We start from the raw sequence: 12510 nt of genomic DNA, 5'->3' as shown, positions 1-12510 counted from the left end.
GACGAGTGACCGATCCATTGACGGTAAACAAGGATCGAATGGACCTGTGCACTACTGCAACACATACAACACATTTGTCCCGTACTTATACTTTGTTGAATTAATTCAATATCATAGTCGCCAGTGAAGTCCATTCGATCCTTGTTTACCGTCAATGGATCGGTCACTCGTCAAACAGTCCGCCAGAATCCGAGTAGGAAATGGCCGCAACAGCCTCCGGGGGAATCACTGAGCGTAGCTGTCAGTCAAACACAAGTTACCCAATGGGAATGCATTCCTGGACAGCCCACCCACACATGAAGTTTGTGCCAAAACTGCAAGCAAGAAGTCAGGGAGCGCAAACGAGAAAGCTGGAATTGCAACCAAAATAAATTGCGTCAAAAAAAACTGAGAAAGACGCGGAACAAAAATAAAAGGTTTCTGAAGAGTAACAGACTGATATTTTGCACGATTACACGAATAATTTGTTTGCCAGTCTAAAAAAATTGACTTTTTTTAGAATTTTTTTTTTAAATTTTGATTTATCGTTTTTGTTTGATATTTCAAAAGTATTGTATGAACATTTTGTCACAAAATTGATTCCATACTTTTTTGGCCCAGTAAAGGTTCACATATACCCCTTTTCCACCAAATCAGTTCCAGGGCTGGTTCGGGGCCAGTGCTGGTGCTGGTTCACAACTCGTTCAACTTGCGAGCCAGCTGAGAACCAGTTTGCTTTTCCATCGCTTGCGGTGCTAAGAGAAGACACGTCATTACGTCGTTGTATACGTCAGTTACGTCGCTATGTTTGCATAAACCTTGGCGCGAATATCGAAGCAAAAACAACGCGGAAGAAGCAGCAGCAACAACAATAATAATAATGGATGACTTCGCGTTTGTACAGTTGCGGCTTCTCGTCGCTTAAAAATGGCGATCTTTCGCGGTCTTATTGTTGTTGGTCTTAACAACTCCGCCCCCCCGCTGACGTAAGCGGTTCTTTCCTCTGGCCCAGCAGAGTGTTGGTGCTAGCCTGGAACCGGTTTTTCTGGCCCCAGAGCCAGTTCTTTGTCAGTGGAAACAGAAAACCCGGTTCCAAACTAAGCACTGGCCCCGAACCAGCCCTGGAACTGCTTTGGTGGAAAAGGGGCAATAGTTACCTTGAGGGCCAATAATGAGCCCTAAGAGGTACATTAGTGTAGATTGTACCATAGGGGACAGAAATTAACTCCTCCTGTACCCTTATTTTTAACAGTGTAGATATTATAGATGCTCTGAGATATCAGGAGTTATTACACTTGCTCTTTGCTTGAACTAGATATTGTAATACCATCGCGTTCGTAGCTGACGGACCGATTTAACTCGCGGTGTTCTCTTTATCTGTGGTCGAGTCACTGGTATGTTTTTAGCCATCTTGCTTTGCATACACCTGTGTAGGTCTTTTAAATCTATAACTGATGTCATGGTTTATTTGACGTACGTGTGTGTTAGTGATCTTTTTTTTTTTTTCCTCTTCTCCCCCCATGCTTGCAAATAACCCAACTGGTTTTAAATGCGTAAAGGCATGAACAGGAAGTGTGGTTGCTTGATGAACGTATTCGCCAGTGTAGTTTACACAAACGCTGCAGATATGTTGGACGGCACATTTCAAATATTTAGTGTTCTGTAACAGCGGTCGTGGTGTGGAGGGAAAGGATGAGTGATTTCTCACACTAACTGATGGTCACTTGTGGTGTATGGAGTGATGTATCTTTACTGCAGGAATTTAAATGTGTATGGAAATGCAGTTGTAAAATAACCAGATGTTGGCCTAAATAAAAAAAAAAAAGCTAAAATATAAACTGATTAAAAAAAAAAATAACAGCAAGAGTGATCAAGTACATAAATATAAAATGGAAAGAAGCTTGGTGGAATATTATGTGGAAATGACCTCCTTTTTAAATAAAACCATTTATTGAATTTTGCTGACGTGTGCGGTCACATCCGATTTCTTTACTTTCATTCGTATCGAGCTGGTTTACCGAAACCTCAGTGGAAAACGGTGTGCAAGCCCGAGACACACTTCTGCACTGTTTTTTCTCTCGTCACGCTCGTAACATCGTGTCTGAATGAAGGAAGCAAAAATAACTTCCTGTCGCTCTGACTGGAAATCACCACAACCAAATAGCTTTCCGTATCGCGTACACACACAAACACAGAACTGGAAGTGCAAGCTGTGACTGCGCAGTGGTTGCTTTGTAGGTTTCCTTTCTTCAGGCTTAACTTTTATTCACACTACACTCACAAACCTGTGATTGACTTCCCTCGCTGTTATTCAGAGTCGTATTGAAGCAATTGATTTCATCATTAAAAAGTAGACTAGAATATCTCTTTCATTGTAGAAGTACAGGAAAATCCTACAGATGCAAGTCAAGAGCGTCACGTAATTTTCATGTCAAGCATCAAAAAAAAAAAATCGCTGATCTCGGCGTTTTTGCAACATGAGCTGCTTTTAATGTTTCCAAAATGGCTGATCTCCTCCTGCAATTATTGTTTTTTTTTCTTTTCTTTTTTTTTAAAAGAACATGCAGAACTTCTGGAGTTTATTCACAAAACAAAAACATCCATCCAGTTTTGCGGTGCAGAAACGGCTTGTTGAGGGAGGTCAGAGGAGAATGATCAGACTGCTCAGAGTTCACAGGAAGTCAAATAACTGGTCTTTATAAAGGTTGTGAGCAGAAAAGCATCTCGGATCCTCAACCAAGGACAGGAGTCTGAGGCTACGCTGGGCACAGAGCCACTGAAACTGGACAAAAGACGAGACTTTGGGTTCAGAGATGCTTTTCGGTTATCCGTGGCCAGATGTTAGAGCAACATCATGACATACAATTAAGATATTCCACAAAATCGAGTTGTACATGAGCTGATAGCCGACGAGGCACGTAGTACCGGGTTATCTATAAGCCATGTACGACGAGATGGAGTGGAATAACTGTTTTATTCTATCCACATTCACTGGATTTTGAGAAACGGAGCATTCTTATTTTTTGCAAATTCGATAAATAACTTTATGCCAAACATCCAACAAAATAATTTCCGCTTAACGAGCCGGTGAAATGACCGGCGCAATTTGTGAAAAATGTGGTGATTCTTGAAAAATACATACATTCTTACCATCAAATACTTTTCATTCCATATTTTGTTGCTTTTTTTGGGGGGGGGCTGTTTTTATTTCGTCCTCGGTTGGTTCAGCAAAACGCCGCCATTTTGTTTTTCCTCTACTCACGGTATATGAGCCAATAGCCTAGTAGTAGAGTAGCCAATCAGAGCGTACGATTGCTCATCCAGTGGATGTGGATAGAATAATAGTGGTTATGTTCCAGTGTGCCGACTAATGGCCCTTTTCCACTACCCTTTTTCAGCTCACTTCAGCTCGCTTCAGCCCGACACGGCTCGCATTTCGACTACCAAAAACCAGCACGACTCAGCTCGTTTCAGCCCTGCTTAGCCCCTAAAACTCGCACCGTTTTGGAGTGGGGCTGAAGCGAGCCAAACCGTGCCGACTGAGGCTGGGGGCGTGAGCAGACACTCCCCTGTGCACTGATTGGTGAGGAGGAGTGTCCTCACATGCCCACACACGCCCCGCGAGCGCGCTGGGATCTGTAAACACCGTAAACCCGGAAGAAGAATAATTACGAATTACGAGAATTTCTGAAGCCTTATGCGCCTCGCCTCATCTATACGCTCTTGCCAGTATCTGTCTGCCACAGCACCAAGACCAGCAACACTAACGACTCCATGTCCTCCATGTTTATTGTTTACTATTCGGGTCGTGAGACTACCGCTTAAAAGATCACTGAATCAGTGACATACAGAGCATCGTGGACGAGTTCGCGGAGCGCAAGGCTCGTCGTATGCCCTTCAAATAATGCGCGCAGTAGGCTATTGATGTTTTATTATGAGCCATGTACAGTATGTCGCCTAATGTTTTTTTGTTTCTGAGTTACATGTTCGTTTGAAGGACTTAATGTACAAAATAACAGTTGCACCCCGTAGTGTTGAAATTGGTAAACACAGTGCATTCAGTGAGGTTTGCACCGCCCTCCTTTTATTTCTGACTCTTCCTGTCACCACTCTGAGCGCTCATTCGTATGCCCTTCAAATCATGTGCGCAGTATAGGCTATTGATGTTTTATTATGAGCCATGTACAGTATCCTAATGTTTTTTGTTTCTGAGTTACATGTTCGTTTGAAGGACTTGATGTACTAAATAACATAGTTGCACCCGGTAGTGTTGAAATTGGTAAACACCGCAGTTGCGGACATTTTGTAGCCTAAAATGATGTTATGATAAGCTTTAATAAAGGGCCCGGTCATTTGCCCCGCCCCCGGCCCGGCTCTGACTTGTTCCGCCACTGTCACTGATGTCACTGTTTGCGCTGCTTAACGACATCACCTGACGTCCACCCACTTTCGCTAACTCCACCCAATGTGTCCACCCACTTCCAGCCAGCACGGTTCAGCGCGGTTGTAGTCGAAATGCAACTCCAACAGCCCCGCTCAGCCCGACTCAGCTCGACTCGGCACGGCTCAGCCGCGTTTGTAGTGGAAAAGCGGCATAACAGAGTAATGAAAAATAAGAAGGAAATAAGATTTTGTGGAAGTGCAGAGTTGCTGTTTGGACATGCTGCCATTTTGCTTGTAAGAATAAACAAGTTGGAATTGCATACAATAGTAGATCTTTAGGCCATCCTTAAAAAAAAAATCCGTTTCCTGTCCACCGGGTGGGCAAAAAAAATTTCAGTCGGGAGGGAGGGATTTATTTTTATTTATTTATTTATTTTTATTATATATGGATGGATAAGAAATCGCAATGCTGTTTGCCTTTTCTTTCAGTACTTTTTTTTAATTACAAAAGCAGACACATTTAATAAAATGACAGTTTAATCAACTGAAACTTGTACAAAAACTAAGTTAGCATTTTAAATGCTGACTGCAACATTTGTAAAACTTTTACAAAGGTACTTAAAATGTCCGACACACGGACTTTTTGTAGTTCTAAATCGGCCGTTAGGCCTAGTTCGGATGAAATTACACTATTAAAATGATCACTGAATGATTTTTTTTTTTCTGAATCTTTACTATTTTGTTGTTCGCTAGAATACCATTTTGCGATTTCACACTTCAGCAAATGTTTGAAAACTCCGGATCTCCTTCCTTCATGGTGGCTGCCATTTTTTTGTGCCGCACGGCGCATGCGCAGAGCTGATTCGACAGGGCTTTCCACAAGCGCCGGCTGCCGGCCACACAATTAAGTCCAGCCGGCTACTTTAATGACTATTTTTGTAGCCCACAGGCCCTAAATATTAATTTTCAATTTTAATAAAATTAAATGTTTATCTAACGGACTGACAATGTCAAACTGAACTGTTGATCAAGGGAGAGTAACTCATCCGCGCCCCGACATGCGGTGTGCGCGCGCACTCAGCTGCGTGAATGTGTCATGCACCGAAAATAAGAGATTTACAAGCCAGGAACGCCTCATGATGCAATACGCAAGAAAAGAAAGAAGATTTACTGCCATTTTACTTTGTATTTGAGTAAAGTGAATAAATAAATGGTCTGTGGAAAATACATTTAACCCTGGGAACTGCGTGCACAGGAGTTTTTGTGTTCACCCCCCCGGCTACTTATTTGTTATGGCTGGCTAGTATGAGCCTTAGTGGAAAGCCCTGGGAATGCGGAAATGTCAAGTTCGATTTTAGATTTACGAACCCGAAAAACTGGCGTAAAAAAAAAAAAATTTCACCCGCACAAACGGCACTCACCCGGCCGGTGGACCGGAAACAGAACATTTTTTAATAATGGCCTAATAGCTATATATTTATTTATAGAAGGAGAAACTGAAATGGACAAAAGATGGAAGTGTTTGGGGTTTGGTTGCTTCTTCAGCTTGGTGTGTGTGTGGTGGTTTTAACTTTTTCTTTTAAATTAATTTGACTGTTTCAGTCATTTTTAGGTCTTTTAATAGTCAAACGCATTTGGATTTTGTCTGAAGGCTCAGACTTGGTAGTAATTCTTGTTGTTCTATTGACCCGACATTGGAGAATTAGTTTTTCTGTGAATTCAAATGGAAGAGAAAGTACAGAAATGGCTATATAAAAGCAGTTAGAGATAAAAGATGTGCCCTTAGAGAATCACTGTCCGTTTCTGCTGCAATAAACACAATGATTTAAATGTTTTATTTAAATTTGATTTAAATGTTAAATTTTAGCCTATATATGAGTGAGTGATTGATCGACTTCCTGTATCTGATCAAATCTTATAGCTGCTACTGTATTTAGACAAACTATGCTAATCGTTCTGCTGTATTGACTTTTTTCTTTTTTTTTTTTGAAGTAGGGAACCAGCTTGGTGCAATGGTACATCCAAGGTGAGTCCTTCTCAGTGTTTTTAATCAAATCCTCAATCAAACACAGTTTAGATAATAAAGAACAAGTGGTCATTTTATGTACCGATGCAGTCAGAGGAGTCTCATCTCTTAAAATGCCATTCTGGTTCTAAAAATATACAAATTTTAATTCTTTGTGAAACAATTTCTTATACAATTGCGATCCAGACACATTGTTCTGAGTCCATATTAGTTTCTACATCTGTGGTGTTTTGAAGAATTATCCGCTTGCAATCTATTTGTATAAATCCTCTCGGAAGTGACCATGTCCAGGATGGTTAAAAATAATAATAATAATTTCAGCTCTGTCACTGACTACTCCGAACCTCTTTCTCATCAGCTGTCAGAATTCCGTACACACAGCTGTTAAGAGCATACACAGTGTTTCCCACAGACCAGGTAGCAATTTGTGGTGTTCCACTGCGCCGATGAGGGAATCGTGTGCGGTGGTCGGTGGAGTCGGTCATTGGGGTGTATGCAAAGTGTTTACAGCGGGCGGTGTTCAAACACACAGTATTTTTCTTCAGAGTCACCTGCTGGGACTATTTTAAAGCTACAAGAAGCATTTGAGATTATTCAGTTCAATCTAAATTCTTTTAAGTTCTTTAAGAGAAGACAGCTAAAACAATTTTTCCCAGAACCCTGCCTGGTTTCATTCCTCGACCCAACTTTACATTACAGGGCAGGCCATTAGTTTGCTGGGCTTGATGTTGGTGGAAAACCTGTCTTTTAAATTTATGAAAATTACTCACCAAAATTTAAGTTAAAGTTTAGTTTTTACTAGAGATGCACCGATTGCAATTTTTTGGGCCGATTTCCGATTTTCCATGGAGTGTGACCTGCCGATACCGATTTTGGCTGATTCCGATTTCATTTTTTCAAACCACTTCACAGCACACACAAAGACTATTTAATTTTTTTTTTAATCTTTTCTTTAATAGAGCATTCTGCCAGATTTTCAGTAATAAATTTTCAACACAAAGGTTGAAAACGAACAAAAAGACAGATTTTACAAAGAACATTCTTCATGTTTGGTATTAACATATTAATTCCTGAAATAAGAAATTCACAAACATTTTTTCTTTTCCCATCCAATATCTGGCACAAAAACAACTTCCCCCTCATATATTATTTGCCTACTGCTATGGAACAGACTTTCATAAGCCTGTTTAGATCTGAAAACTTACGCCTTATAGAACAACCCATTTCTTCATTCAGTATCAAAATACAAAAATAATTTCCAGTCATACTTATACCATTAGCCATTCTATCATCTTTGTCAAATGTGTATTTGTAGAGTAATTTCCAATGGAATCAAGTGCAACCAAGGTCGTAAAACAAACAAAAAGACATTTTTTTCCCTCTTTCTCTCTTTGTACAAATCTAACTAGATGTTTGGTAATAGGCTAACGTATTAATTCCTGTAATGGGAAATTCACACAACCACAAACATTTTCTTCTTTTCACATCCAATATCTGGCACAAAAAAATTTCACTATATTTGGATATCCAAATATAGTGAATTTTTTTTTTTTTTTTTTGTTAACGGCACGCGCTGGAGCTCGTTAGGCGTGCAGGACTGACGCTGTTCTGCGCAAGCGCAACACAATCGCACTAGAAAGCATGTTCAAGCTGCCAGTGTAGCTGCAGTCTTTTTAGTTGCGAATTACGAGTATTTCCACTTTCATCTCTGTGATACACAAGTTTTGATAGGCAGAAAATCGGCATATTTTAATTTTGACCGGCCGGCCGCCGGTCATGGCCAATCACATGAAAATCGGCCGATTCCGATCGGCAGCCGGTCAATCGGTGCATCTCTGGTTTTTACCTTAGTTTTTTGCCTTTTTGGTGGCAATCTTTCAATCATTCTTTAGTTGACATTCAAGGAATAAATTGCAAAAAACAAGCTGGAGGTTTTTATTTTAAATATTGAACTCAACACTTACCTCAACCAATACTAAAATGAAATAAATAGTATAGTGTAACAACAAAATAATAATAAAATAAAATATCATAATTAGATGTAAGAAACCACTTAAGGTCACACGAAGACAACTAACAATAATGAAAAAGCATTACCCTAATCGGTGCAAAGCCTGCATGCCCTATCAGAACATTTAATTCTGCGTGGCTTCCTGAAAAAAAACCTCAAGTGCCCTATCGTAAGGGAAGTGACTGCTGAAGCGGGATAAACGGGATAATGCAATAAGGCCGGTTCCTCGTGTCAAGCTGCTACTATATGCATCAAAATTGGTTTCTAGCCTGACTCAGGGATGTCCGTTTCCTGTAAGTCAAGAAGGCTATGATAAAGCTCATCACGAGCACGACGTAGGCTACCTTTTAAAATAAGGGGTCGGAAGGCGAATCGGGAAGGCTGCGTTATTTTTAATTAGCCTAACAGGCCTACTTGCAGTCCGGGTATATGTGCACCGGCAGGCCTGTGGACACGCCTCTCCGTCTCTCTCTCTCTCTCTCTCTGTATGGGTGTGTGCGTGAACGAGAAGAAAGAGCACTATGAATGAACGGAACGATACGCAACGGATTTTTTTTTTTTTTCAAAATTGCAAGTCTGATTGTGTGGCGATAGGAATCCATTGTGTGGCACTGCGCCACACAATGGTCTATGTATGGGAAACCCTGATACATGTTCTCTATAAAACTGGTTTCCACCTCAGGATCGCTCTGTACTCGGGGAGTTAAAAATAAAAGAAAATTCACTTGCACTTTCAGCTGTTTGGAGCCTTTTTTTTTTTAACTCCAGGCTGAGATTACAGCACCGAGCAATTCAGCAGTTTGGGTTTTCAGCGAGTATCTGAGAATTTTTAGATTTTTAACTCGCAGTACATGTTCCAGTGGAGGGGTGTGTTTCCCAGAACCATAAACCAGTCTAAATACACACTTTAAATATAAAACTGATCTGTTGGTTGTTGAGTCTGTGTAATTTGTGAATATCAACCTGAGAGGAGTGTTAAAGCACTCGAAGCCACACAACTGAAGAATATAATACAGGGGAGGAAAAGGCAGTTAGTACAGTACATAATACAGGTTTCTTTTTTCCTGTGCTTTTAGATTTTTTTTTTTTCCTGAATTTTATTTTTATTTTTTTTTCCTCCCGGCTGTTTTGTTTTTTCCAATGTTCTTTGTAAATCTTTATGAATTTTATTTTATTTTTTTTCGTTGTGTAATTTTTTTCTTTGTGGTAAACACTGAGTTTTTTAATTTTTTCACTTTTTTAATTTCATTGTTTTAAGCAGTTTGTCTTATGTCTGGTACACACCTTTTTCTTTCTTTTTCATTCTTATGTTTTAAATAATTTGCCTGCAGCATTTACCGTTCAGTTTTCAGTAGTTTGTATTGAAATGTAAATTTGCCCGGCACAGTATCTTATGACAGTGTTCAGCTTTTCAGAGCAGCGAGTGTAATTTCCTCATTTTTTTTTTTATTGCAGTTTAGAAAAGTGTGTAAATTGCAGCTTCTTGACTAATTACATGAGCTGCTCTCTCTTGTGCAGTTGTTGTGCTATAATTGTATTTCTTGATTTTTGTCCAGGGCTATAATAACAGAAGATTTCAAAGTGCCTGATAAGATGGTGGGCTACAGTAAGTACAGCCATGTCAGAGTGGGTGTGTGGTTTTTTTTTTTTAAATAAATCCTTGACATGAATCGCAGACTTTTAAGAAACTGAGTGTTTGTCACAAAGAGAGAATCTGTGCTGTTTACTTGCTCACTGATGCAGCAGGAGCATTGTATCAGTCTGTGCTTCGAGTTGTCTACGGTTTTTTTGTTAAATTAGACAGCCGTACAGTGTATGGGTATGGGGGGTATACAGTGATGTGGCGGTCTTGCTCTCTGGGTTATGGAGGTGAGGTTTTGCTGTTTATAGGTTAAAAGTCTATCCCTTAATTAACATTTCTTATCTATCTTTTATTTATATATATATATATATATATATATATATATATATATATATATATATATATATATATATATATATATATATAAATAAATAAATATATTTGTCTTTTTCAAAACAAGTAAATTTATACAGGGTGGACAAATCACTAGATCATGATGAGTTCAGGTCATGTTTTGTCCATTTTCTAAAATTATTTTTAAATTCTTCCCAGTTGTCTGGTGGAGAAGGCCGTTCACACAACTATGGCCCTCCCAAATATAAAAACCCATTGCATCCACACCTTACACTTTTTTTTTTTTTAAATTATATTCCAATATAATGTTCCTTTACATTTTATAACCCTGGATTAAATTTCAAAAAGTTAAGACTGATGAATTTGCACGTTTTGGTTTATTGGTGATGATACAGGATAAAACAGACAAAATTTACGATGTAATAAATGGATAAATGACTGATACAAGAGAAAAGACCTTTCAGGACGTCCTGTTATGGGGAAAATAAATAAAATAATGAAAATCTGCTTACACTAGTCATAAGATTATTTTCCTATAACAGGTTATTTATTTTTTTCAATGCTTAACATCTTACACATGCATATGCTGTGTTTTTAATGCAGTTACTTAATTAGCTTGCCATATTTTTTGTGCATGTATATTTTTATTTAAAAAAAAATCTTCATTCTCTCTCTCGTTTTCTCGTTCCCCCAGTAATTGGCCGTGGTGGTGAACAGATCACTCGAATCCAGTTGGAATCCGGCTGCAAGATCCAGATTGCTGCTGGTGGGTTTTCAGACCTTCTCCACCCCAAAACACCCTCCAGCTCCATAATCACACCTCGCTCATTTAAACCACACATCACCTCTGATGACATCATCTGTGTTCAAGGCTAAGAGCTAACTTGACTTTATCCCATTACTTTTTGGTTTTGCTTTTTGTTTTAGTCCTTTTGCTTTTGTATTTGGTTACTGTGTGTGGATTTTTTTTTTTTTGTAAACTGCTACCTAGTACAAACAGATAAGTGGCTTTTTTTTTTTTTTTTTTTCTTTTCGTTGTTGTAAACTGTGTGTGTGTTTTGCTCCTGTAGACAGTGGAGGTATGATTGACCGGCCTTGCACCTTGACTGGGAGTCCAGAGAGCATTGAGTAAGCTCTCAGTATTTCAAGGCATTTTGTACTGTAGCTGTGTGTCATTCTGCTCTGTATTTAAGCCCCACTGTTGCTCTTTCATGGGACATTCCACCGAGTGGGTGCCATTTGCTTGTTATACCACTCCCAAATTAAACTTAATTTGTTATATCTTTTCAACACTGATTGTAATAACACACATTTAACTATTCAAAATGTGTACTGGTCAACCTCAGGCTACGTTATTTTATTTATTTATTTATTTTTTAACAAGGTTTGGAAGTCAAAGATATGAGTAACAGGACTGAGTTTTTAGCCTAGGATTAGCTAATACATGGAATTAAGCCACATGGCGTTATTGCTAATAGCATGACCACACTTGGCACATTCTAGTGATTTACCAAAAATCTGTCTTTTTAAAATAAACGTCATCTAAGAAATAATTTAAGTAACAGGACAGTATGTTGACATTGACCTTATCAGTCAAAGCTAAAAAATCATCAAATATACAGAAAAGTAAATGAGAGAACTAACTTTTGGTCTTCCCATGGCCTTCAGAAGAAACAACTGATGTAACTCCCTGTTGAGCATGTGATTTATGGAATGTTCCAAATTTGTCAGATGGGGTAGTATGTTTGGGTAACAGGACTGAGTGAAAACCCAGGGATACGACTAAAATGTGTATTTTAACTAAGATATTATGGATTTCTTATGAAAAAAATATATTTAAACCATGGATAGGAAATGGAGTCACACAACAGTGCAAAAGAAATACTGTTTCTGAAGGATTTTAATCATAATATTTCATAGTTAAGTATAAAGTTAGAGTGCGGGGACAGGTAACACATGCTATTTTTCAGTATTTTAGGTAGTTTTTATTAATCTTTACAATTATGTATCTTAAGTTTGAAATCAGATCAATGTGCAGGACATTCTGCGTAATAAGGAAATGTATTTTAAAGTACATTTTTCTGTGCATTTATACATATAATTTTCTAGGGACGGAAATGGCACCGATTTAGTGGAATGGCTCTCATACAATCTTAATGCTGATATTTAATGTGA

General features: G+C 38.7%; 1 protein-coding gene across 2 annotated transcripts in view; it reads left to right on the top strand.

Moving 5' to 3' along the window:
- The window catches only part of fubp3 (far upstream element (FUSE) binding protein 3), a 75580-nt gene that overhangs the window by 39406 nt on the left and 23664 nt on the right, over window positions 1–12510 (top strand). Inside the window, exons 3-6 of one of the 2 annotated variants that reach the window (XM_060912873.1) lie at window positions 6358–6388; window positions 9956–10005; window positions 11030–11101; window positions 11406–11463. In XM_060912873.1, the coding sequence (XP_060768856.1) occupies window positions 6358–6388; window positions 9956–10005; window positions 11030–11101; window positions 11406–11463 (211 nt within the window). Of the gene's footprint in view, window positions 1–6354; window positions 6389–9955; window positions 10006–11029; window positions 11102–11405; window positions 11464–12510 lie in introns of both variants that reach the window. The other variant, XM_060912872.1, reaches the window with a different exon arrangement.

Source organism: Neoarius graeffei, chromosome 28 (genome assembly GCF_027579695.1).
Source record: "Neoarius graeffei isolate fNeoGra1 chromosome 28, fNeoGra1.pri, whole genome shotgun sequence".
Taxonomy (NCBI): Eukaryota; Metazoa; Chordata; class Actinopteri; order Siluriformes; family Ariidae; genus Neoarius; species Neoarius graeffei.
The sequence above is the reverse complement of the archived record's forward strand: the minus strand, read 5'-3'. Positions and strand labels throughout refer to the sequence as shown.